The sequence below is a fragment of the Panthera onca genome, chromosome A1 (assembly GCF_046562875.1).
Source record: "Panthera onca isolate mPanOnc1 chromosome A1, mPanOnc1 haplotype 2, whole genome shotgun sequence".
NCBI classification, from domain to species: domain Eukaryota; kingdom Metazoa; phylum Chordata; class Mammalia; order Carnivora; family Felidae; genus Panthera; species Panthera onca.
This window is the reverse complement of record NC_138339.1, coordinates 194,678,255-194,705,385: the sequence shown is the minus strand read 5'-3', so window position 1 is coordinate 194,705,385 and position 27,131 is coordinate 194,678,255. Positions and strand designations below refer to the sequence as shown.

The 27,131-nt window shown below is 36.5% G+C and overlaps 1 protein-coding gene and 1 long non-coding RNA gene across 3 annotated transcripts in view; both read right to left on the bottom strand.

Moving 5' to 3' along the window:
- LOC144615750 (uncharacterized) overlaps positions 1-14,641 on the bottom strand; it is a 206,497-nt gene extending 191,856 nt beyond the window's left edge. Inside the window, exons 1-2 of the long non-coding RNA XR_013554330.2 lie at positions 14,481-14,641; positions 596-675 (exon numbers count right to left, since the gene is read on the bottom strand). This is a non-coding gene — a long non-coding RNA (uncharacterized LOC144615750). The remainder of the gene's footprint in view (positions 1-595; positions 676-14,480) is intronic.
- A 7,837-nt stretch (positions 14,642-22,478) lies between these two features.
- Positions 22,479-27,131, bottom strand: part of DACH1 (dachshund family transcription factor 1) — a 438,758-nt gene continuing 434,105 nt past the window's right edge. For both annotated transcript variants that reach the window (XM_060637011.3, XM_060637012.3), the window contains one exon: positions 22,479-25,277. In XM_060637011.3, coding sequence (XP_060492994.3) covers positions 25,240-25,277 — 38 coding nt within the window. In that variant the 3' untranslated portion in view covers positions 22,479-25,239. The remainder of the gene's footprint in view (positions 25,278-27,131) is intronic.

The following is a 27,131-nucleotide window of genomic DNA, read 5'->3' as shown; positions in this document are numbered from 1 at the left end:
ATATAAAGTAGCCAGGTATAATGGAAAGATTTTGGGAGAATGATTATGGAGTAAGACAAACAACTTTATTACTCAATCCTCCACTTGCTAGCTCTGTGACTTCAGGCATGTTACCTAAACTTCATGTCTTTATATCTTCATTTTTGTTAGAGGCCTAATGATATCTTACAAGGTTGTTTATGAATTATATAATGTATCTGACAGTAAAACATGTCTTAAAACAGTACCCCTCAAAGAGTCTTAATATTTTCCTTCTTTAATTAACTTCTTTTTATCTGGATATTCACCTTTTTGGAAGCAGAAACAACAGCTTTCACTTCGGATTCATTCAAAAAACCTAGCACAGAAGGAATTTCTTGTCAATAAGGTTAACTACCTTCCATTCCACGGATTTAAAAACCTACCCTGTATACATTGTTTTTTAAGGTCCCTCATCAATTCAAGGATGGTAATCAAATCCTGGAAGTCTCTGGGTATATTAGTTAGAGACTAATATTATTAGTCTTATTAGATTCTCTGGAGAAACAGAACCATATTGTGTGTGTGTGTGTGTGTGTGTGTGTGTGTGTGTGTAGAAAATAAAGAACTGACTCACATGATTATGCAGGCTGACAAGTCCCAAGATCTGCATTCAAAATCTGGAGACTCAGGATAGCAGATGGTGAGTCTTAAGGCCTAAGAACCAGAAGAGCACATGTTAGCATTTGGTTCAAATTCTAGCCAGCTCAAGACCTGGAAAGAGTCAATGTTTCAGTTCAAGTCTGAAGACATAAAAACACCAATATCTCAGCCCATGTTAGTCAGGCAGAAGGTGTTTCCTTTTACTTTGCAAAAGGGTTGGGCTTTCTGTTTTATTCAGGCCTTCAACTGTATGGATGAAGCCCACTCACCTTTAGAGAGCAATTTGTTTACTCAGATTACGAATTCAAACATTGATCTCATCGCAAACATCCTCACAGACACAACCAGAATCATGTGTGGCCAAATATCTGGGTACTTCTTGGTCCAGTAAAGTTGATCCATAAGAGTTACCTATTACAGTGGACCATCAGTCTTGAGGCATGTTGCCAATCATCATACTAAAGTCATCTGGCTGGATCCAGAGAAAAAGTATCTTTCTATTCATCAAAAAAGTTAAATTCACTTCAGGCTATAACCTTCCCACTTCTCAATAGAATCCCATGAGGTCTGGGAGGCCCGTCAACCAGTCAAGTATCAAGGTGAATCCTTTCACAATCTTGTAGCCATCTGTGTCTATCATATCCAATATCCGTTTTTCTTTACTCTTGACCAAAAATGTAAGACCCTCTTTTTTTTCCATCTGTCTCTTCCCATACCTCCATTCTCCTATTTCTATCTACCTCACCAACTTTCTACTGAATTCACTACGACCACTCATCCATATTTACCTGGTCTCCTCCTACTTCATTGGTCATACATTTATTAGGTTCAGCTTCTTTGTCCAAATCATGAATCAGGGTCGGTACCAACTTGGCTTTCTTCTTATCACATAATTTCTACACAGTTTCTCTGATTAATCTCCTTCACTCTCATGGCTTTTTTTGTGGCCAATATCCTAAAGTTTCTTAAACTTGTATATCTAGCCCAGACTTTTCTTCTGTGATTCCCAAGGGTATATACAACCTTTAAATGATTATCTCCAGTTCACTACCTTGTGATAGTCTGACACTTCACCACCAAACTGAACTACTTCTCTCCTTTGCCTGACCAACAAAGATGCCATTTCTCTTATTTTCTAGCTGCAGCAAAATAGAACTACACAGCTTTTTTATTTTAAAATTAAAGGAATTTATGCAAAAATTTTACTAATTTCATGGAATTTCCCCCATGGCAAACGAGCACAGTGAGGGAAGCAAATCTTTCCCTGAATGATGGGCAATTGCTAAGTGATGCCTTGGCTGCCCTCAGTGCTGTTGTTTCATCATTATCTCTTCTTGTCTCTTTCTTCTGTGCTTTATCAGCTCAGAAACAAGGCAGGAAACATGGCACTAAAGAGAAATTCTGGAGGATATGCCCCAGGACCACATTAGCCACGATTTCAACAAGTAATCAATCAATTGTTGAAATGTAGTTGACAATATTACCCAACAGTTTAAATTTCAATATTTAAGGTCAAAGATTGGCAAACTCTAAAATCAATGCTGTATCTGTACCTGTATAAATGCCAATGACTTACAAAACCAAAGCCAAAATTGTAGATTATAAAAAAAATTATATGGTATCAGGACATATTTAGTAACACCATAAAATCCAGACATGTTTAGAAAAGTCATTTCTTTTACTATTTGCTTTGCTTCTTTATTAGAATGTGCTAACTTCTACCCAATGAGTTGCCATCTGACAATCTGTTTTCTCAAATTATGGTCATGGATACCTGCATTCGATTCATCTGGGGTATGTAGTAGATGGTTCAGATTAGCTTACATACTACACACTAGAAGTGAGAGCAACTTTCCCAAGTCTCCCTTTCCTCTGGCTTCCATGTAGGAACTATCTTCTACCCATGAGAGTTTGTAAAGAGCCAACACATGAAGTAAAGGCCCTGTTTTTTCTACTTTCCCTATTTGTGCTACATGTAGGATTATGGATTTTCCTAGTTGCAGCTGTAGGAGATCCTTCTGCCTCTTTCACAGTGTTTTAGTGCGAACAGGGAAGGTGTGTGCCATCCATTCTGCTGTCATGTACTATGGCAGAGACTGCCTAATTCCCTTACATCCTGATCAAGGTAGGCAATGACGTTTCCTTTATGACCCAGTTCAGTGGTCATTTTGGAAGTCAAAACGGAAGTCAAACCTGGAATCTGGTATGCAAACCCTCCCAATATTTTGTAAACATCTGACTGCCTCCTTTCTATCTCTGTCTTCTGAAACTACATGTTTTTTTTTTTTTTATCTGCAACCTAATGGACACAGAAGTTTTGTTTTGTTTTGTTTTGTTTTGTTTTGTTTTGTTTTATTATTGTTACCCCAGGAATCTTCATTTGAAACTATCTTCCTAGGACATCAGGTACACCGTGAAATTTGACAACCTCTGTTAGGTCAAACATTTGGCGGGGGGGGGGGGGGGGGGGTGGGTAAAACTGTAAAAGGATCACCACTATGAACTAATAAGCCAGGCAATGAGCTTCAGTTTAAATTGACTCCTATTAAGCAGCCTCTTATTACCTGCATTGTCCAGAGCTCTCCTTCTGGTAAGTTCTTTATAAATAGATCACCATGTTGTATGTCCTGTTATTTCACTAATTTGGCTATGTCACAAACTCAGTGGCAGTCATTTATATAGACCAGTACATAATAGGACCTAACACAAGAGATCTTCCCAAGAGACAAACTTTATGTTGAACAGTCATGGTCTACAACAGTAACATTCTCTCCCCTAGGAAATTTGAATGTGAGACAAGAAGCAGACATTTGACTTGTATAGATGCAGAGAGCCCACAGAAAGAATGCTTTGGTATCTCTGAAGCCTCAGAAGTCATGACTTAAAAGATAAATCAGCCAATAACAACTGTACTGCAGTAATAAATCCAGAGGCAGAACACAGCTGAAACACAACGAACCAGAATATAAAGATAACGAGCAAAGAACACCAGTTATATGGTGAGAAAGCCCATTAATGCTAATTGCTATAGAGGTGCTGTGTTCTGCACTATGTTCTAGATCCTGAGACTTAGCTCGACAACATGGTAAAAAATTTCTAGATTTTTTTCAGTTTATTTATTTATTTTGAGAGGCAGGGAGAGAAAGAGAGAGAGAACTTGAGTAGGGGAGGGGCAGAGAGAGAGGGAGAGAGAGAGAATCCCTGAGATGAACTGAGATGAAATCCCTTATGACCTGAGATGAAATCAAGAGTCAGATGTTTAAACGACTGAGCCACCCAGGCGCCCCTCTAGGTTTTTGTTGTTGTTGTTGTTGTTGGTTGTTGTTGTTACGTAGTGGATGCTGTGGTATGCCAACCATGTCCCCTGCTTCAAGATTCATTCCTCCAGCTGCTGAACTTATCAACTGTTAACATTTCTTATCCGAGTACTTCTTCAATCTTGGTCTCAGCTAAATAGAGCCACCTCGTCTGAGGTCATGTCCCCTTCCTGGAAACAATCCACATCTAATGACTACTCCATGCAGGGGTGTAAGCCCCAGCCTTCACTGACTTTTTGTTGTACATCTCTGCAGAGTCATCCCATCTCTCATGGGACTGGCTGAGGCCCTTCTAATGGCAACAGTGAACCTCAACTTCTTCCTTTACCCATTCCTGTTGTCTTCACTCTCTCCCAGTTGTTGATCCAAAGAGCACATCCCAATAAATATCTGCATGCAAATTTCTATCCCAGAGTCTACTTCTTGGAGAACTCAACCATTGATAGATTTCTTCCCATGGAGTGTCCAACTGAAATAATCTAAGTAAGTATATCTCTGACTGTCCAAATTAAAAAAAAAAACTCCAAAAAACTATGTTTAAACAAAAATTATTTTTAAGTCTTAACCACGTAAATATTTGAAGTATTTAAATTGCTGCAATCTGACTGACTTCCTCACAGTGTACTAGAATTATTTGCTGGAATGTCTTGAGTTTCTAGAATGATTACCCTAGAAAAATATTTCCTTCTCTTACAAATATGTTTATTGTCGTATCTAAGTTTCCCTCATTAACTTACCCATAAAATTGACTAAAATTAAGTAGGTCAGTCATAAGTTTCTATCTTATAATAAAGCTCCTATCTTATAATAAATAAATTCCCAAGGAAACCAAGACTTTCAAAATTAAATACTTCTGTTTTACTAAATGTAACTAGGAATATGCTCATAAAAGACTTTATCATACTTTACTTTCTTCATATATAAAAAATTGGTATTTCAGAATCTGTGAAAAAAGTTCTAACAGTTGTTGGTTCTTCTTCTGAACATAAAAATTGAGGAAAGCAAACATGAAATAAGTATTCAACATAACAACTGAACATCAGTGAACATACTTTTAATAGATGTTTCCTAATATCGATCTAAGTTTGTTCAACAGCCAAGAAAATAATGTATCTGGTAGAGACTCATCTACAGATACAACTACTCATTGGACAAAATACAAATCAGAACAGCTAAAAAAATCAATTGGATGTGAATTAAGAATCTTTCAAAGTAATGTGAATTTAGGTTGCATATTATGCCAACAAATCTGGAATATTCTTTGTTGAGATTGCACGCTCTCCAAAGCCTTTAATGTATATCTTCTTAGGAAATACTATGGTTCTCTTTAGGAACCCACTGTTATAAGAAATTCAAGTAGAACATCTGCTGATATGTATGCAAGATTTAATTATAGAGACCAGGGATACACATATTCAAATCCATACTAGTACCTCTACCTGATTAGCCTTCAAATATGTACACAAACTTTCAAATATAGCTAGCTCTGATAAAGTTTAGCTCACTTAATCATAAACATAAACTGATTTCTTCACACGGCTGCATTAAAATGTCAGCGTTTGGATAGCCAAAAGCAATTAAAACAATTTGAGTATTTATACTGTGCCCAAAAGAGTGATACAAAAGTACCCCAAATCCACCTTCCCGGTATTTCCACTTCTCGATATTGACCTTAAACTGCATCTGCTTTTTTTTTCTTCCCTCATTCTAAGCCACCAAAAACCCTCCCCATAACTCTACTGTATCATTCATTCTCTTATCCTTTTCCTTCTTACACTCTCTGGCCTAGTTCGTTATGCATTTACCCTCCTCTCCCACTTTATACTCTGTCTTCCTCTTCCTCCTTTTCTTTGTATCTCCTCTTCCTCATCATTTCTTCATCTATATCTTTGTCTTCATCTTTTGTTTGTTTTTTCAACTTTACCAGTTACCTGGATTCTATAAGAAAATGGAGAATCCAGGAAGGAACACTTGTTTCTCCACAGAAATGCTGGTCAGTGAGAAGAGATTTCACATATTTCCTGTTAGTATCATTTCTTTCATCCTAGTCACATACAACCGCAAAGGAATTAAAAATCCGTCTGCATTCGAATTCAGAGGCACTTAGTAAACAAAAATACTCAAACTTTCCTCAGCTCTGTCTTCAACTGTAAAATGGGAACATGATGACATAGATTACGTAATTCACAAAAACGTGATAAAATGAGATAGTATGTGTCAATAAGCCACAAAAAATATTAACCTAAAATATTACTTATCTGATGAAACTTTCACCAAAAATTATACTGGCGATGATCTGCCATTCTTCTTTTTCCGCTAAAAATACTACAGTATAGCTATAATAAAGGACACCTCCGTCTCACACTCAGTCCAAATAATTTAGGTAGATCTGAACCCTCTCTAACCTAAGGATGACCATGAGACGCAAGTTAATCACAGCAGCACTTCCACTTAGCCAATTTCAGGCATGAACAAATTAACAAATTTAAACCAAAAAAGTCCAGAACTATTTTGCTTTTTAAGTAACACTAACTATTCTAATAATTATTTTTAAAAATAGAAATTATTTCTTACCCAAACAAACAGGTAAGAAATGAGGAGGGTATTATATTTCATACACTCAGAAAAATGGGCTAATGCAAGCATTGTATCACTAACATGTTTTTCAATGTAGCTCTTAGGGCACCATTCATAAGTGCAAAAAGAATAGAAAGGATCATTATGAATGAGAGATTTCAATGGCCTAGACCTAGAAGTAGCATATATATCTCCATCCACAGTCCACTGGCTAGAGTTCACTCTCATGTTCTTTCTTAGAAACTGTCGACCTAGAAAAACTTATCCATGACTACATTACACGATGGAAAGAAGAGAATGATTCTTTGGTGAAAAACAAATTTGCCATGATATTTACACTGTTGATGAAGAAAAGTTCTACTTCTCTACTTAAATTGAACCCAGGGACATGGAGAACTAAACTGCTAGAAGGAATTTTTGCATGGATCTTAGAAAAGGAGGAAAACAGAAGAAATCCTAATCATGTCATTGAGGCCCTGAATCAAAGTACAAAAGAGGCAAAAATAACCCTAAATGTGAAAAATACTTCCTCTTTTTTGGTCTAAGAATGTTTGACCTAGGATTTCTGTCAAGAGTTAGTTAAGGGTCATGGCTATTTTAACCCAATGGTTAAAACCATTGACTGTTCAAATCCTAATCCTCTTGTCTTTGACATTTACTAGCTGTGTGAGTGTTGGGAAAATTGTTAATCATTTTGAGCCCCTCTTCCTTAAATTGGGTTATACGCATCAAATTCTCAGGAGGGTGCTCAACATACAGTTAATGAGTAAGTGTGCAATAAATATTAGCTACATTTATTATTATAATAATTATTATTTCTATTCATTCTAAAGTACATGACTTAGCTTTTCTTATTTCTTCTATAGTCTTTAGAGGGACATAAAATACACTGTTAGGAATTCAGAAGGGAAAGAAACTGACAAAGTCTATACTTATATCTTTTTATTCTTCCCAGTACCATATACCCTCCAGTTACCTTTTTACCTCTTTTTGTTTTATGCCTCCTGTATCTATATCACTGTTGCTTATTACCCCTGACACATACTATCTTCCACTGAGCCATCCCGACCAAGGGGCTCAGCCCTATATTCCTGCGCCCCTAAAGAATATTTCTGCGGATGCTTCACTAAAATGCACTGTTGCTCTCACTGGGTCTCACAACCATTTTAATACATAAAATAAAGGGTTATATTAGATGATGAAAAATGTTTTAGGACTAATTTAGTCCATAATTTAATAATATTTTAGCAAACATTTATTAATCAATTATTAGAAATCACTCACAAGAGCTGGGATCTATGACATGACAAAAGAAGACAGAACTCACGGCCTTGAGGGATTCACGTTCAAAGAAAATAAGTCAAAGAATTAAAAAACATGATAAATCATTTTTAGATGTAATAATGGAGGCCAGAGGCTTGTGACAAACCCAAGAAGGGCTGTGGCCTTTGCTGGTTAAGTGAGTAGGAAGGATCTTCAAGAATTGCTTCCTGAGAAGTTGGCACCTGACTTGATTCATAACTAGGATTACAAGGAGAAAACAAGACAAAGAGCAGACAGGGAGGTAGTTTAGCCATACTGGACAGTATAAGTGAAGCCTTAGTGGAAAAAATGATACACTTTGGGGAGAAAATTTCAAAGATTCTGACATATACAGTACCAGACAAGCAGGGTGGATATGAGAGATATGCAAGAGAGCAAAATTAAAGGCAGTATGGCTAAAACCTGTTCAGATGATTAAACACAGGAGCCATCAGGGGCAGAAAAAGAAAGAAAATCTGATAAAGAAGAAGGATAGGAAGGGACTGAATAACTGGAGGCTCACTTCATGACAGACCTCAAAGCGTAACTATTTAAATTTATCTTTCCTGAGAAATCTTAGCTTCTGGCCAAGATGGAATAATAGGAATTGGATTTACCCTTCAGCCCCAAATGACTAGATAACAGACAAAATATATGCAAGAAAGTTTTGAAGACACTGGCCATCTGGCAATAAGACAGTGATCTCTAAGAGACAGAAAATAAATAAGAGAATCCTTAAGATTGCTAAGGCTTACTATATGGAGAGAGATTGCAGTATGAGGCCCAAGGAGAAAAAACAGGCACAGCCTGTAGGACTTTGAGACTTAGAAGAGGGAGTTCAGAGTGTAGGGAGAACAAGGTGACCTGAGTTCATAGAACAGAGTACTAGCAAAGGAAGAGCTGCACAGAGAGAGAACTTAGAATACATATAGAGGGGTTCTTTTGAGTGTTCAGTAAAGTCTTGATCAACACCTATGTGAGAGGATACTATGGAAGGTTGGCAAAGAAACACCCACAAGAATAAGAGGGAATAGTATCTGAGACTCACCAGGTTGGGAATAGTGCCTATTACCAACAGTAAGTCTCGGAAACCTATAATTCACGTGCTATTGGACAAGTACTCAAAGAGTCTTGCTTCAATAGTGGGAAATAATTAACCACTGAGTAAACATTATTCTGACCCCACCTAGTAAAACTTAAATCAGGATCTGAAAGAATCAAACTATTTCTAAGTGACTTAATAGCTTCTGTGCAAGAAAGATTTAACATACCAGGCCTGACTGCTATCCTTTGAAAGGTGTGCATACAAGGTTGGCATTGGCTGGTATCTGTGAATTTGGGTTTGGGGACAGTTCCCACCATTAACTGATAAGAGCAACTTGCTGTGCCTAAACTGACTGAACAAATAATATGATTTATACCGAACATCTTCTCTCTTTCTGGCACTCTGAAATCTGTGTACTTGACAAACTGGGGGTGTTTCCCTGATTGGCAATATTTCATACGTGTCACAACTCATTGCTGGGGGCCTTAAATGCATCCTGTGTGATTCCACTCTGGAAGGATTCTCGGAAGCTTGGGCCTTATTTCCCTCAGACTTTGTCCCATGTGCTTTTATTCTTTGCTGATTTTTTAAAATCCTTTCTTTATAGTAAATCAGTCTTGAAAGTATGACTCTGTGCTGAGACCATGTGTTTTCCTAGATAATCACTGAAACTTGGCCTGGTCTTACGGACCCCCAACACAGCATCTAAACAAAAAACTCAAGAATACCCATAAGACTTTAAAGTATACAAAATCTAATAGGGTAAAATCTAAAGTGACTGCCAGATAATAATAAACTACTAGGCAAACAATAAAGCAGAAAAACTTAAGATATAAGGAAGAAAGAAAAAATCAATTAAAAATCGCCCAGAACGGATAGATGTTAGAATCAGAGGACAGGGAATTAAGACAATTAGTGTAAGTGTATTGCATACACTAAAATATAATAAATATATTAAGACATGGAATATATTTATAAAAGACAAAAATAAATATTCTGGAAAATGACACACAAATGTCTGAGATAAAATACCACTGGATAGAATTAAGAGAAGATTAGAAATTACAGAAGAAAAAACATGAGCAGTAGGACTTTAAACAGTCAAAATATATGTACCCTGGAGTGCGTGGAAGAAAGAGAAAAGGTTAAAGAGAAAAACATTATAAGAAATAATGCCTCCAAATTTTTCAAACCTAATGAAAACTATACACCAAAGGATCCAAGAATCTCAGCAAACTTCAAACATAAGAAATATGAAGAAAACTACACAAAGGTATATTATCAAATTTCACACAACATGTAATAAAGGAAAAATCTTAATAGCGTACAGAGGAAAAAGCTCCATTACAGAGGAATACATGTAAGAAATTCCACAGATTTCCTATCAGAAACAATGTAAATGAGGAGACAATGGAGCAACAAAATCAAAGTACATTAAAAAAACTATCAATCCAGAATTTTATGTTTATGTAAATTTTCCTCAAAAATTGAAAGCAATAAAGGCTCTTGAGAAATTAAAAGCTGAATGAATTCATCATCAAATTCTCACTAAAAGAAATGCTAAAGGAAGTTTTTTAGGTGGAGGAGAAATGATACCAGATAAGAAACATTTGCCAAAGGAATGAAGATAATAGGAAATGGTAATGATGTGAGAAAATATAAGACATTTTCTCATTACATTACTTTAAAATAAATTGACTGTTCTAACAAAAATAAGAACAATTCAGTATTGTGGTTTATAACATAAATAGTAATAAAATATACGGCAACAATGGCAAAAAGACCAATAAGTAAGGAGTGGAACAATACTTTTGTAATATTCTGATATTTTACATAAAATGTTATAATAACACTTTAAGTTAGATTTTAATAAGTTAAGATGTATAGCATAAGCCATAAATAACCAATAAAAAAGAATTATAACCTAATATGTTAGGGAAAAGAGATAAAATTCTAAGACTACTAAATGAACAATGACAACAAAAAAGCATAAAAATTCACAATAACAAATGGACAAATGGAAAACAAGTAGCAGTTTTAGATTTAAACCTAATCACATCAAAAATCCCACTAAATGTAAATAAACAAAGTAATCCAATCAAAAGACATAGAATGATCACAGGATATTAAAAAAAAAAAAAAAAGCAAGGCCCACTACAGGTTGTTTGGAATATTTGTAAACTAAATTACACAATTATATGTAACCCATTGGTTAAAAAGAAATCAAAAGGTAAATTAGAAAGAAATTTTAACTGAATCAAAATGAAACCACAAGATACATCACTAAGACAATACATGGGGTCAATTTATAGTCTCAAATCAGTGGCCTCAGCTTTCACCCTAAAAAATTAGAAAAAGGTTAGCTAAAAGTAAGCAGAAGAAACAAAAGTAAATACCAATTAGCAAATTTACTGACTTCATTATCACATCATTTCCTTTACTATAATGTTTAAATCTGATTTTCAAGTAACACATGTGAAACCTAAAACTTCCCTAAAACAGTGTATTAGAAAAAGCAAAAGACAAAAAACACACCTATAAAATTGCATATACTTGATTCCAGCAATTCCATTATTGGTCATTCATGCTATGGAAATGATCTTAATGGATTAAACTATTGTACAAAAATGTTTACTACCACAATATTTATAATAGCAAAACTTGGAAACTATCTGACTATCCATATAATGGGAGAACGATTAAATAATCATTGTGTATCAACTCAATAGGATGTGATGCAGCCTTTACAAATCATGACTGGAAAATCTGATAGTTGGAATTCTTATTAATAATCATAATTACAACTATTTTCCCCTTCCCTTCTCCCATGGACAGAGAGGGAGGGAGGCAAAGCACAAGAGACTCTTAAATACAGAGAACAAACTGAGAGTGGATGGGGGTGGGGGGAGAGGGGAAAATGGATGATGGGCATTGAGGAGGGCACTTGGTGGGATGAGCACTGGGTGTATGTAAGCCAATTTGACAATAAATTATATTAAATTTTTTTAAATAATCATAATTACAATTAGTTCAACATAGCACTAGAAAAAGAATGATCACAAAGACTTCGAATATCCTATCTTTTCCATCTAACCACCACAACTTTGCCCATGCACATGCCATAGCTTGCCATAAATGAAATAATGTACAAACACAACTGAATGTGAATATACAAATACTGGTAAGCATTGAAAGTGAAAAGCCACATGGTGAGATTTAGGATTTTCTTCTGAATGTGTAAATTCCTATTGTTTTTTGGACAATAATTTCACTTTAAATGAAGAACAGTACTACGCTTTTCCCAATTCATCAGGGGTTTAAGTGACTTGAATGATCACCCTTGAGCAGTCATCATGGCAGTACCTACACTATAGCAGAAAAATCTGAGAACTGAGGTATTTATCCATTGATGATTCAACATCCTGACCATCCCTTCTCAACCTTCCCAATAATCACTGTATAAAAATCATATAGATAATTGAAACAGATTTTTTCCCTTCAATAATCGTTTCAACTCTCAGCTCACTTTGCTGTTTAAAATCTGTTTCAGTAATGTTCCTTCAACTTTAATTACATATGAACCACCTGGGGATCTTGTTAGAAGGCAGACTTTGGTTTGGTAGATTAGGATGGGGCCCGAGAGTCTTCATTTATAACGAGTTCCCAGGTGATGCCAATGCTGCTGGTCCAAAGACCATACCTGAGTGACAAATCACTTGGGACTTGAGTAATTTACTTATCTGGTGACTCTTGATCATTCATATACTCATATATGTGTGTAAACGGACACACAAATATTTTAATTGTTATGTCAGTTTTAACCATCACCATCAAGGAAGTTTTGGAAAGATACCTACTGCTTCTAAATTCTTTCTAAATGAAGGAAAGAAAGGTGGGGTGGGGGGAGAGAAAAAAGAGACAGACAATGAAAAAAAAGAAGGAAGGAAAGAAGAGAGAAAAAGGGAGAGAGGGAAAGAGAAAAACTGTTGAGTTAGTTGATGCTTGAAGGAAGCTTAAGTTGAACAATGATAAAAACAAAATCTGGTTGCAAGTGCTTATAAAGCATCAATAAACTCCAGTAACTCTTGCTGATGGAAAAAAAAAATACATGTTCATTTCTCAAATTACGAAACTCTGAAAAGAAATAAAGGAGAAAGTAAATCCTTGTAATACAATCAATAAGACATAACATTTGCATATACATGTATATATTATGTTAAATAAATGTCTTTTAATATGAAAAGATACAAATTAACACTGTATATCATTGGTTATTTTTGTAGAATTGCAATCAACATACCATATTTGTATCTTTGCCTTTTACTTTTATAACAGCATATATGTTCCCTGAGGTCCAAGACTGTGCCTTTGATGTTTTATATTATTCTAACAGTACCAATTAACATTGTTAAGCATTTATTGTATTCTAGAAATTACACTAAGAACTTTACAGATATTATTACAGATATTATATCATTAATATCCTTATAACAAGAATAAGTAAAAACTACTGTTAATTGATTACAAATACAAATCGTATTTCAGGAGTCTGAAAATTAAGTTTTAAGTAGGGGGTTTTCATTTCTGGTAACATCAGTTTGATACACTGAATGAAACCCAAAAATTCTGGATTAAATATTTAAAAAACATGGAGGTGCCATTCCGAGGCCAGAAAAAGAGAAGCGCAACAGAAATGTAGGCACAAGCAAAAGGACTTTAGCTTAAGCCATCTGTAAATCCATGGCGATGGAGCTTCAGTTTAAATGGTCATGATTATGGGGCACAGAAAATAAAGTCAGACTGGAGAATTTCACATGAAGCTAGGACTCAAAATGGCTATACCCGGCTATACTTTTTTTTTTTTCCCCAGTCACATTCACCAATTTATTTATTCACATTCTCTACTCCCAGCAAAGGGGCAGAGAACTGAAATAATCATACAGCTCAGTTCAACGTTCATTATTCTTTTGGGTTTTTGTTTGTTATTTGTGGGGGGGGGGGTGCAAGGTTATTTTTTTTAATTCTAGTTAGTTAATATATAGTGTAATATTGGTTTCAAGAGTAGAATTTAGTGATTCATCACTTACATATAACAGCATTTGTATTTATATATATATTTATATATTAGGGGCATTATTGAAGAGATAATGGCTTGGAATTTTCTAAATTAAAGAAACACACCTCCTCAACTATTTCATATGCTGGTTAGTTCCCAAACATAATAAAAATAAGTCCATACTTATACACATTGTATTCACGCTGCAAAGCATCGGAGACAGGTTAAAGGTATTAAAAGCATCCAGAGAGATAGACAAAAATGTCTACCAAAAAAAAAAAAAAAGGTTTAAACTACCTTTCCATGATAGAAGTCAGTGGAACCTACAAATTGCTAATACAAAATTACTAGGCAAAACTATTCTTCCCCCCAACCCCAAGAAGACTGTCAAATAAAGATATTTTAAAGCTACCAAAAAGTAAATGTTGATTCTCCCAGTCGAGAATTGCCTGGTGAAATCTGGAACTGGTTTTGCCCCGGAAAGTGGGTTAGGAGAGACAGAACACAGAAGCCGGCCTCCCCAGATCGGTCGGCAGCGGTTTTAACAAGCAAGTGAACTTACTTTAGGAGGCTTATCTCGCCCAGCAGCAAGATGAGTAGATCTCTGAACCTGCCGGCCAACATCCTAAAAGTTTATCTGGAGGCCTAAAGGTTTCCTCCAGCATGGCGCCCTCCGGGTCACAACACTCTGGTCTCTCAAGGCTGCGTCGCGGAGAATCGCCCCCCTCGTATAACGGTGGGCGGAGCATGCTCTCCAAAGGCAGGGAACGAACGAGGAGCTTGCGCTTGCCTGGAACCGGGTGGGTCAACTGGAGGTCGTGCTCTCTCTGGGTGACCTCCTCCAACACTCCAGCCATGGCGACCGACTGGCGGTTACAATCTTACACACACCGATATGCCCTGAGCAGTCAGTAAGGGGCTTTATTAGCATGGAGGTGGCTCATTGGGTGCTATCTGCCTGCATTGGAGGCGGCTGCAACCGCCGTAATAGAAATACATGCCAGAGAAAACACAGATTGAGACAATGAGTAACAACTTTTTTCCCACTAAGAACCCTAGGATCTGCATCACTGATTTAGTAGGTTTCCTACCTAGGCTTGGGGTTGGGGCATTCAGGGCATTTACTTGTGTGCTCATGCAATTTAGTAAAGATGATACATTCGACTCATCGGGTGTGAACACACCGCTTTCTGTTTGGATAACAGCACAGGTTACTTCTTGAGACGCCTGGTCATTATTAACGAGGGCTGATGTATTTTGGAGGACAGCTGTTTTCATCACAGACATTTCGGGGTTTAGTAAGGACAGGCTCTGTTGGCTGTCATTTATGTTTTGCTGGGTGAATTTTGGGTGCTATAATATCCCCTAGGCCAATAGAGGGAAAAGAGATCGTGGCCAAATTAGTGTATCAGTGGGAAACAGAGTGTAAGCATCCTGATCTTGAAGAGAGGGAGTCTGGCAGCTTTAGGGATTTGACCTGGGTGTGCACAGCATAAATGTAGGCCAGGGCAGGCAGTGCTGTCAGGCCTGAGGAGACGGACTACGGGTGGGATACGCCAGACCAGGACCCCCGTCTTCTCCCGTCTTTCAATGGTGCGTGTTTCATTTCAGTTCTAGTGTATTTCAACAGGCCTGGCTTGCGGCAGGACAACAGGATCCCAGGGGAGATTAAGTAGTTCCCCCTCACCCAGGGGTTTGAAGTAACTCACCCATCCCCAGGGGACATTCCACCACAAATTCTGGTAGACAATTCTTCCCAGGCATGATGAGACTTGGTATTCTCAGCAGCACAGTACCTTGGTCCATGTTACCATGGGGTCATGGCTGTTTCCTATGACTTCCAGACCTTTACATGTTGGGCGCCTCAGCAGGGTTCCCCAATCTCTCCTATGGGGTAACAAGTCCTACTGGTTGATCATTCAAATTGAGAACATAAGACCCCAAGAATTAGACAGCAGTAACTGACAGACAAGATGGGTTCCCTCATGTCAAGGGTGAGAAACTAAAATTTTGATCAGATCAAATGAGCTTGAGGAACAAAAACCAGTCAGCACAGCCTGGGGTGACAAACCTGCATAGAACTCAGCAAAATTCACACAAAGACCCCTGCAACACATCCTGTCATGCTCTTCAGTGGCTGCCACATCATGAAACTGCTACCACAAGGGGTGAGCTGCATCCTGCTTGCCACTCTGATCCTAAAGCTTGCAGTTTGGGACTTGAGTCTGGCCAATGTCCATAAAGGGCCCAGAATTTGCAGGATTTGCCTATTTAACCCGGAGCTTAAAACTTCCCCTTTGGAGAGTTCTTTCAGTTTGTAGCCAAAAGTCGGGTCTCCCCAGTTTGCAAATTACATGGCACTAAAACTTTTCCTTGCCTCTGTCTAAATCCTTGCATTCAGGATTTTTTTTTGTTGTTATTGGCAAAATGTATTAAAACCTAGGATAGTACCTCAGTCCACCTAGCCAAGATGGTTTTACTTGTTAGTAATTCAATCTGCTGCTTTAATATTCCATTCTTCCTTTCTACCAACCCTGCTTCTTTTGGGTTATGAGGGCTATAGACCTTCCATTCAGTGTCATGTTCTTTTGCTCAATCTTGCACATCAGAACCTTTAAAGTGTGACTCAGTCAATGTCTATTCGACAAAGGTATTCACACATGGTGCTCAGTTTCTCTAATCCCCTACTGGTGACAGCCTGGCTTGCGAGGCAACAAGGGAAACCTTCTATTAGGCCAGATGTGGTGTCCACAAAAACCAAGGCATAGTTTTGAACCATCACTTGAAGTGAGGGGGCCAATATAATCAAGTTGCCAATCCCTCACCAGTTGGGCATTCTGGTGGATGGCCCTAGACTCCTTTAGGAGTTGCCTTGGGTGTTTAGAACATACATGGGCATGCTGCTAAGGCATTAAACAAATCCCTGTATTTCAAGGGCACTCTGACATCCTCGACAATACCCCATCCCACACGAGTGCTGTGGTGACCACTTTTCTATGCATCCAATCTGTTATATCTACTGAGGGGTCACTTGCTAGGTAGGGCTCGTACCCAGGCTAGGGTGTCAGCTTCTTGGTCAGCAAGGAGTGATAGCACTTTTTGAGCTGAGATGTGGAAAACAGAACTGCCTCAGGCTCTTGCAGATGAAGCCAAATGTCTTTCCATATATCCCGACTGAACAAGGGCTAATTCATGGTCATTCACTCCTCGACTTCCCATTGTCCAAAGCCATAGGCCTAATCTCTTGAGAGCAGCTCGACTGAGGGTGCAAAGGGTTAATGGCCAGGGTTCATGAGTGATCACCAGCCAAACTATTCAGAGTTCAGCCCCCTGTCTGCTGTGGTTCGTTCCTGTTTCCATCCAGATGGTGTCAGTGTTGGGCTGAATAGTGAGTACAATCCTTGTGGATGGGTTGCCCCAGTTACACCCATCTGTAGGCATCAGCGGAAATTTCCCCCACTTCCTCTCTTTAGGCCACAGGAACCCCAGGGGTAGGAGCGTTTGGAAAATCCATATACTCTACAGGGCCTAGTAGCACCCGCAATTCTGTGTGTGTGTGTGTGTGTGTGTGTGTGTGCACATGTGTATGCTACTGGTGATGTTTCTCTGGAAAACCCTGGACAGAGATAGTGAGAGACATTAGTGGTTGTAGCTATGAAAAGATAGCATGAGGGATCCTTGTGATTAAAGTATTCTGTATCTTAACTGTGGTAATGTTCTATACTTGTGATAAAATTGTATAGAATTACACACATGCACACACAAATGACTGTATGTAAATCTGGTTAAATCTGAATAAAGTTGATAGATGATATTGTCTATTTCCTGGTTTTGATACTATACTCTCTTCATGAAAATATTATCCTTAGGGAAAACGGGTGACGAGTACATGGGATGTGTCTTTGCTATTTTTTATAACTGCATTTAGGCTATAATCGTCTCCAAAAATTTTTAAAGTAATTTTTCAAAAAAAATATAAAATGGATACCATGTTCCAGGGTAAGATGCAAAGTTATTATGAGAACTTGCAAAGCTCTTTGAAATCTAATTCTGTTACCTCAGCTGTCCATCCATCTCCAGATTACAAAACACGTTTAAGTTATGGGGTAAAAAATTGATGTAAGAAGATAGCTGTTGGTGAGGGCTCTGCATTATTTCAGGTCCAAGATTATCCCAAGTCACCCAAGAGAGGTGACACGTGTCTGGCTCTCATCTGAAGTCTAGGAAAGAAACTACAGTGGGACCACTCAAAGGACCTGATATTTGTCCATTAACGGTTATTGGACACAAAGGGCCAGTGTCTATCTCAGGCTTGAATTTCACATGGTAGAAATGTGTGTTTGGCTTACTGCTCTGACAAAGGTACAGAGAGAGTTTGCTGCTTTCAGGGCACTGTTCCAACATTCCTGGAGTTGTTTGGGGAAAAAGAATACCTAGGTGTTTACTATGAACAAAAGATGCAAGAATGGGCAGAAGATAGCTGGGCCTAACACTGAAAACTCAGTAGTTAAAGGACTCCTGGCTTGCCAAAATACATGTGCATTTGGCTGCATCAAGGAAAATGCAGGAAAATCCCTAGGGATGGGGCCGTGTCCCTTAAACTCTCAGATAGTCAGTGGTAAATACTTGTCAAATCTAGATGCTAAATTATCTTTCATTTTAGACTGTTAAGAACTTTGTACATCCTTCCCCATGCCCCTGACCTTCCTTCCTTAAAAATACTTCGTGCTTTTAAATCATTTGCCGGTTTACCCTTTGATCAGATTCTCCATTCTTGCTCAATTCTGTTCTAAATTGCAGAAAACTCCATTTCCCAAGAACTTGCCCGTCTTCATATGGGCCCTGGTATCTAATGATTGTTGTTTTACAGTGGCTATTGGTGGGAAAAGAAAATCACACATAAAGCAGAAAGTAAAAAGCACCAATATCTATTAATGGAAGGAGCTAAAAACCATTCACCATACATAAATCCAGGCATATGACAGCCCAATAGATTTAAATGAAAGATCCAGCTCAATGCGAGCCACTTTTTCTTTGTAAATGTAATAAGGTGAGTTAGTAAGAAAAGGGCTGACTAGTATCAACATCTCCTCCTCCCAGCTCCCACACTTGGGATAGAAGCCAACAATACTATTTAAAACAAATAAATTTTAGTAATTTCTAATAAGTTCAGTCTTTGTTTGAAAATATCACATTGAAATACATTCTTGGATGTGGATACATGCAATAAATAGAAAGTAGAGATTCATAGCACTGGAGATGTATCAATCAACTTATCTTTATCTGTTGCCTAATGTAGTAGACAACACTCACAATTAGCATTGTTGAAAGAGCAGCCAAGAACTGGAGACAGGGTTCAAAACAAGTAGCAAGATAGCTTAAGACACTGGATGAATTACCAAAAAATATTTACTGTCTTTCTGGAGCTAACTTTACTTACAGCATTGGATTCCATTTTGGTTTGTCTACTGTGTTTTTTGTTTTCGTTTTTTTTTTTTTTTAATTTTCCTTAATGTTTATTCATTTTTGAGAAACAGGGAGAGACAGAGGGTGAGTGGGGGCAGGGCAGAGAGAGAGGGAGACATAGAATCCGAAGCAGGCTCCAGGCTCTGGGCTGTCAGCACAGAGCCCAATGTGGGGCTCAAACCCACGAACTGTGAGATAATAACCTGAGCCAACGTCGGATGCTTAACCGAATGAGCCACCCAGGAGTACCATATCTATCATGTCTTTTTAAAACATGATACACGTTACATCCTCTCACACACTATACACTTCCCCAGCTGCAATGTAATTGTCTTAAATATTTTCTTTTCCTACATCTAGAATCACACCAAAGTGTGTTACGATTTTTGCTTCCACAGACCTGGAGCCCCTCCAAAGAGAAGGGGTTAGAGCTGTTTCTTGAAGGCTGGATCTCAGGCATGAAAACCTGAGCATTTTCTCCAAATGGCATGGACTGAGGAGAATGTCTGGACTGAGGACATTCAGATGGAGGAAGCCTCAATAATAATTGAAATAGAATTTTTACTTCACTGTGCAGCTTTGTGGTCAGATTAATCGATAATTTTATTTAGAAAAAAAATGTGACTTCATTTGTACCTTACTGGGATTGCAAATTCATATTCAGAATTAAGTTCATAATGCTAATGCTACTTTTAAAAATATGTGTTAAATACTTTACAGATTTTATGTAATTTGAATGATTTCATAGAACTTTTGGTTGGCTCCTGTAGCGTCTGTATAGCTTATAATGCCCTCCACCCATCCCCAACTATGTCCCTGTCCCCACAGAAGGCTTACTAGTCATTTTCTATACTGTGATATTTACCACCCTCTCAGACAGTGGTTCTCAACCTTAGGAACTTAAAAATACTGAGAGAATCACCCGAGGAACTTAAAACTACTGATGTCTTAGCACCAACCCACAGAGATTCAAACTTAATTAGACAAAGTATTTCTAAAATTCCCTAGGTGCATCTAATGTACTGCCAAGATACCTTACTTGCATGTGCTCTGACTTGAGGCAATCAAAATTCTCAGGGAATCTGACTTAGGATAAGTGAAAGAAAAGGGTTGGCTCACTTCGGTGGGTTAGGTCTTATGCTCCTGAATAACAGGAGGAGTCAAGAAGTGAACAAGAGAAACAAAATATGTCCGCAATGAGAAGAAGAAGAATACAGTCACTAGGAAAAGCACAGGGGTGAAAGGAGTAGAGGAACCCTTCAGGAATCAATTTTTGTTACTCCAACCAAAGGAGTCCTGATTCGATGGTTCAGTTCAAAACCTCCCGCTCATTAACCTATAAATACAAATGATGCTGCCACTACAAATGTCACTCATTGCCCAATGGACTCATTTGGCATTTAAACATTTATGCTCTGTGTTTGAATCAATGCAGGCCATTTTACCCAAGATATATAGATGCTAGGTCATAAAAATTGGATATTATAACTAATACTCAAAAGTCCCAACATAGTAGGAATTTATTGTTGATAATAACTTATTTTGTGATTAAACAGGCTACTTACCTTAAAAATAAAGTTGGCGAGCATTGGTAAGACAAGTAATCTGATTGAAATAAATGAAACATAACATGAAAAGAATACCTGGTATCATATTTTACCTAGAGGAAAATGCATCCATCCCTTTTCTCAATCCCCATACAAAATGTTGTTTGACTCACAAAACATGAGTTATTCTCTAGATGAATGTGTAAGTCGGGTCACTGTCACCACTTCGAGGGAAGGTGTCTAAGTCGGAACCCTCTTAATACCTGTTCCATGTCCACAACACATTAGAAGAGGCTCAATGAATCTTTTCTTGCTGAAAGTAAAATTTCCTATTCTAAAAAAATTACAAGCTCCTCTGGGACAATAGCTGAGTTTTTCACTTCAGTCATTACATCTAGCACAGTGCTTTGTGCAGAATAGAGACTTTATTAATGAATCTGTTTAAATGAATAGATGAGGATCAGTTCAGATTTTATATACCACTTGTACATATTAAAGATAAATTTTAGCACCAAGCCTACACATGAGGAAAAGTGATATTTTTTACAATGCCATTTACAATAACGTTTGAATTTGATTAACATCTCTACTTCCCATATTGTAAAAGTGCAATCCACACACCTTTTATTTGTAATTTACTGTCTTCTAGTAATAGTTTTTGTTCAAATTGTAAATTTGCTAGTCCCAATGAGAACACATGGGAAAAACCTTAAATCATTACCCAATTCCACTGACATCCAAAGACTGTTTGATGCTCTAGTACAAGTCTTACTGGCACAAACATATGAAGACAGAAGACAAAAATGTGTTTGCAATGGTCACATAAACATTTTAAGCTTTTATTAGGGAAAAATCATGTTTTGTTAATTCAGTGAAATGATTTCTTTTGACAGAAAAAAATCCATTTTCCATTCTCTTGGGAATGTTTAGAATATTAACAGAGATAGTAACCCAATATTTCTTCAAATGCAGCATTTTGGATTGATGAAAATGTGTATATATTATTAAACGATATTGGAACTTCAAAGTTTTTAAAGACATTTTTTTCCAATGATAGAGATCGAAAGCAAAACACTAAGTTAGAGTTACAAACCTACACTCTCATAGATACGGGAATAATATATTTTGTTCCATCACCATGTCTACTTTACATTATTCAGCACAAAGCTTTGTGAAATAAGAATCATGGGAATATAAGAATATAAAGGAAAAGGGTACAAATAACAGCTTCATAAACTGAGAAATGTACATAAATAAATCATGTATATGTGGGCAGTTTGCTTAGCTGGCAAGAAACAAAATATGGAAAATCTGCTTGTTAAACAATAACTACAGAGTGTGCTTTTATGATGTTTTTCACCACAGTAATTCATATTAGAGATAGAAGCAGTTGCATGTTAAATAAAATCATTGAGCATTGTTCCCCTCGCATTGCAAAGAGCTGACTTATGTTGTTTTTAGATGCCTCCCATTAGAAAGTAAATATTCCTTCAATGCTATGCATTTCACAAAATTTAATAAAGACGAACTGTAAATAAAGTCACAGGGAGATTTCAGACAGTTTTATTAGGAGATTGTTGAAAAGAAAAAAGAAAATTAAATACAATAACAGTAAACGTGGTTCTCACATTGAAACCAGGCTCAAAGAACTAGGCTACCATAGAAAAATTTCCAATTCTTGCATTATGATGTAAAAACAGATTTTTGTACAGATTTTGTACAACAAAATTCGTAATAACCTTTTATCATTTTTAGAAAACTTTAAATATATAGATAAAAATAGACAATTTTCATAGGTCCTACATGAAGATGAGTATGTTCTGTTCCAAGGGCTTGCATAGAGCGCAAATGTGGTTATAATATAGAACAACTAGACATTAATATTTTTAGGATTACAAAAGCATGGAAACCATAAAATGGGCACAATTTTACTTGTTTATACGAAAAAAAACCCAAAACAAACAAATTTCAAACCAACCTGTATAACTAAAAAAGGAAAAAAAAAAAACCCTTAAGTTACAGACTTAAAATAACATTTCGTGAATTGTAATATTTACAACATGTTAGTAAGATTTTCTCTTAACATATAGCTGTAGCTTCTTTCTTTAATCCTTGCTAAAATTCCTTTTATATCAAACCAAACACTAAAGCATTCTCAAAGGTCTTGAAAGTATGCATTTTAAAACTATTAACCTACTTAACAGGTGACTCTATGCAAGGAGCAGAGCAATGGCTGATTCTACTACTTAGGTTCAGTTGTAGGCTTTTTAAAAAATCTTTTAAAAAATGTATGATTCAAAAGCTTGCCACAAGTCCCTCCAATTGTAAGTGTTGTAATCCTTTAAAGACTGCATCCAGGGAAAAGCAAGAAATACAGACAACAAGGAATAGAATCTCTTGTGCTCAAACAACAAAAGATGGTTATGGAAGAACTATGCATAGGAAACCAAGTTTCTACAAAGCATTTACTAACAGTATTTTAAATAAAAATATTGCTCCCTTTCAAGCAAGCTAAAATAGGAACTGTATACATAACTTTATTATTGTATTAAAAAATGGACTCAGCTGGTTAATAGTGAACTACACAAAAGAAATATGTCCCAGTATTGCAAGGAAGACCTAAAAACTATAGAAGCTTAGTGCCAGAGTATCTACGGTGTTAATTTTTCTTCACCGAATAATTAATACCGAATTGGAACTATCTTTAAACATTTTTAAGCTAGTTTTCTTGGACATTTAGGATTTTGCTATTTACGGTAATAAATAATGTTATGATCATAAAATCTTAAGATGACAGCAAAATCATAAAATGTACAGTGACTGTACTGATTCATAATATCAGTCTTTAAAGGTGTAACTCCAGATTAGTAAAAACAAAGAGAAGGTAACTTCAGTGGGTAATAAGCACTGTTTGCAGCTTTACTTCCAGTTATCTGCACAAAAGTGAAAACACATACTGTAACTTTCAAAAAGACAGTGAAAATAACACATAGGCACCCTTCCCTCTGACCGGGGGGGGGGTGGGGAAGCACAACACATTTTAACTTTATCACTCAGCGCTACATGGTATTGGACTGATACATCAAGGGTTTGTTAGGTTTTGTTTTTCAGCAACATTAACATAATATGACATTAACATATAAAAATATTTCTGGTGTTTTGATTTACTGTTCAGCCACAATCCATTCTCAATAGTGCAGTTTGGGGCACTAACTAGGGTTCAATATACAAATAAAAGTGGCTGACACAGAGTTCTGATGTCACCAGATGCTTAAGATCTCATTCATTAATACTGTGACTCCAGACAAATATTTACATGCCTGCATGCGTTAAAACCAGAAAGATGTCTTTCTGACTAACAGGGTGACAAAACATATTTTCTAAAATTCTCATTTTCCTAAACTCTAGTATACTACTGCATACATAATACCTTCCTTGTATGTTTTATGTTTATATACTGTACATGTGACCAACAGTTTGAATAAGAAGCATCATTATTATTTTAAATTCTATATACCACTACCAGTTTGGAATGAAAACATGTTACATTTTTTTTTTTTTTAAGAAAAAAGACCTTCAGTGAAACCTTTTGGCTTATATTCAATGCTTCTTTTCAGATATGCAAAATGTTATTTCACTGGGTTGTTGTCAACATCCATTTGTTGGTCTTTTGGAATATGTGAAAAAAATCTTCAGGAGAAAACCCACAATTAGTTTAAAATCAAATGTAATAGAATATTACTCTTTGATTTATTGATTTTTTTGTGTTTTTTGTGTTTTTTTTTGTTTTTTTTTTTGTTTTATTTTGTTTGTTTTTTTTTTTTTTTTTTTTTTTTTTTTTTTTAGGAATCCTCTATGCCCCCTACAAGTTCATTTCCAAGTGTTCTTGCTGGTTTCTGGAGGACATAATTCTGTAAGTCTGGGTGACCACTGCTACAAGAGTCTCTTGATGTGCTCAGATACAGAATTTTCAGAGGAAGAAAATGGTTCATTCCATTAAAAAAAACAAAGCTAGGTCTTATTCAGACCTGTCTTTAACTCAGTATACAAGTGTCCAGCAGCAAAGTTGCAGTTATTAACTGTAAGAAGTTGATACTTGTACATTTACAAACATTCTCAGGTCTCTGGTATGAACCACAGGTGAAAATCAATGGAGGAAACTTTGTAGAATACTTAAACTTTTAAAGAACATTAATACACAAAATTGAGGAAGTTCCCGTAAAAGGACTTTATTTTTTCTGAACTTTCAAATGACGAATGTCTGCAAAGTTCTTTACTATAACATGGAATTTCTTCAACAGGAAAGATTCAGTACATGACAGTAGTTTTCAAATACAGTCTTCCATCTAAAAATGAACAATAAAAAATAATTAATTACATGACATTTGGGAGACAAATGTGAATATAATAACTAAGTAGGCTGCTATAAAATTTGTGTATCTTATTCTATCTTCATTTGTTTAGGAAGTAACATTTTTTCACATATTCTCAATGTTAATTTCGAAATTACATGGAGTTTATGTGATCAAAAAGAATACAGAGTTTCTCATAAATATATATTTGCTATTTTGATATCAGTTCCAGAGCACTCAGAAAATAAATAAGAGTGTGTGTGTGTGTGTGTGTGTGTGTGTGTTACTCATATGCAAAGCTAGTTGATTTCTGTTGAATGACAATTACTTCCTCCAAGCTTGCAGAAACAAAGCCTCTCTGAATGCACTCAGGTGTATCTCCATCAAGAAAAACTAAGCTCCCATCATACTCCTTAGCAGTGTTGTTAAATATACCATGTAATGTAACAATTGTGCACATTTGTTGCTATTTATATGAAAGCCACCTAGGTTATTTCATCACTATCAATGAGCTATATAGTCTTTCCTCCTTGAAATGAAATTAACCAAATAATTAAATGGTAAGATGGAAATACATTACTCAACTTTTACCAACTGAGAAACTCACAGTCATGTGGAAAAAGAAAAGCAAGTCAAATATTGGACACATTCAATAAACACATTTGAATGAAGCAAAATAAGAAACGGGAAATTAAAAATCCAGAGGGAAAAAAAAACAAAATGTAAACTCATTTCTCAACTGTAACACCCTCTAAACTGCCAACATTGTGGTGTGGACTAAACTTTGGATGTATAGTGAAACCTTGGATTGCGAGTGACCTGTTCTGCAAGTGTTCTACATGACCAGCAAACATTTCTAATAAATTTTAACTTGATAAATGAGTGATGTCTTACAATACCAGTAGTATGTGACACTGAACGTCACATGATCACATATGAGGCAAAGGTTCTTGAAATTCGCTTTGATATATGAGTGCTTTGGATTACAAGTATGTTTCCGAAATGAATAACGCTCACAAACCAAAGTTTTACTGTATTTATAGAAAATATATCTAAATTCCAAGTTTTAAGACCTACAGTAGAAGGTAATCTGAAAATTTTCCAAGCATTTTTAAAAATGCATATTGCCATGTAAATGTTTGCAAAATGACTGATAACTTCAAAAGCTGAAATATAAGGAAACAGAAATCACCTACACTAAATCCAGCAAATATAAATATATAGTCCAAATATTTGCAGATCCTCATCTTTAACACTAAGCTAATTGCATTCTCTCACATGACCTGTAGTAGACATAGTAATCAGTAAGGAACTTAAAACCAATGTTAGTTTTTTACTTAGAAATATTGGTGTGCCCAAATTTCTACAGCCCTACTATGTTTTATTTTAGCCTAAATTGTCAGTTGTACCTCTCAGATGTCACAGACTCTGTTTTGTTCATTGATACATCCCAATAACCTGGCACATGTTCAATAAACATGTGTTGAATGAATGAATGAATGAATCAGAGACAGGTTTTGTGAGATTTACACAAAATAGATATTGAAATAAATAAATCACATAAATATAAATACATATTTAACTTATTATACTGTTATCATTTAAAATCCACCATTTGCCTGGCTCAGTCGATTAAGCGTCCGACTTCGGCTCAGGTCATGATCTCGCGGTCCGTGAGCTCCAGCCCCGCGTCGGGCTCTGGGCTGACAGCTCAGAGCCTGGAGCCTGTTTCGGATCCTGTGTCTCCCTCTCTCTCTGCCCCTCCCCCGTTCAAGCTCTGTCTCTCTCTGTCTCAAAAATAAATAAACGTTAAAAAATGTTTAAAAAAATAAATAAATAAAATAAAAT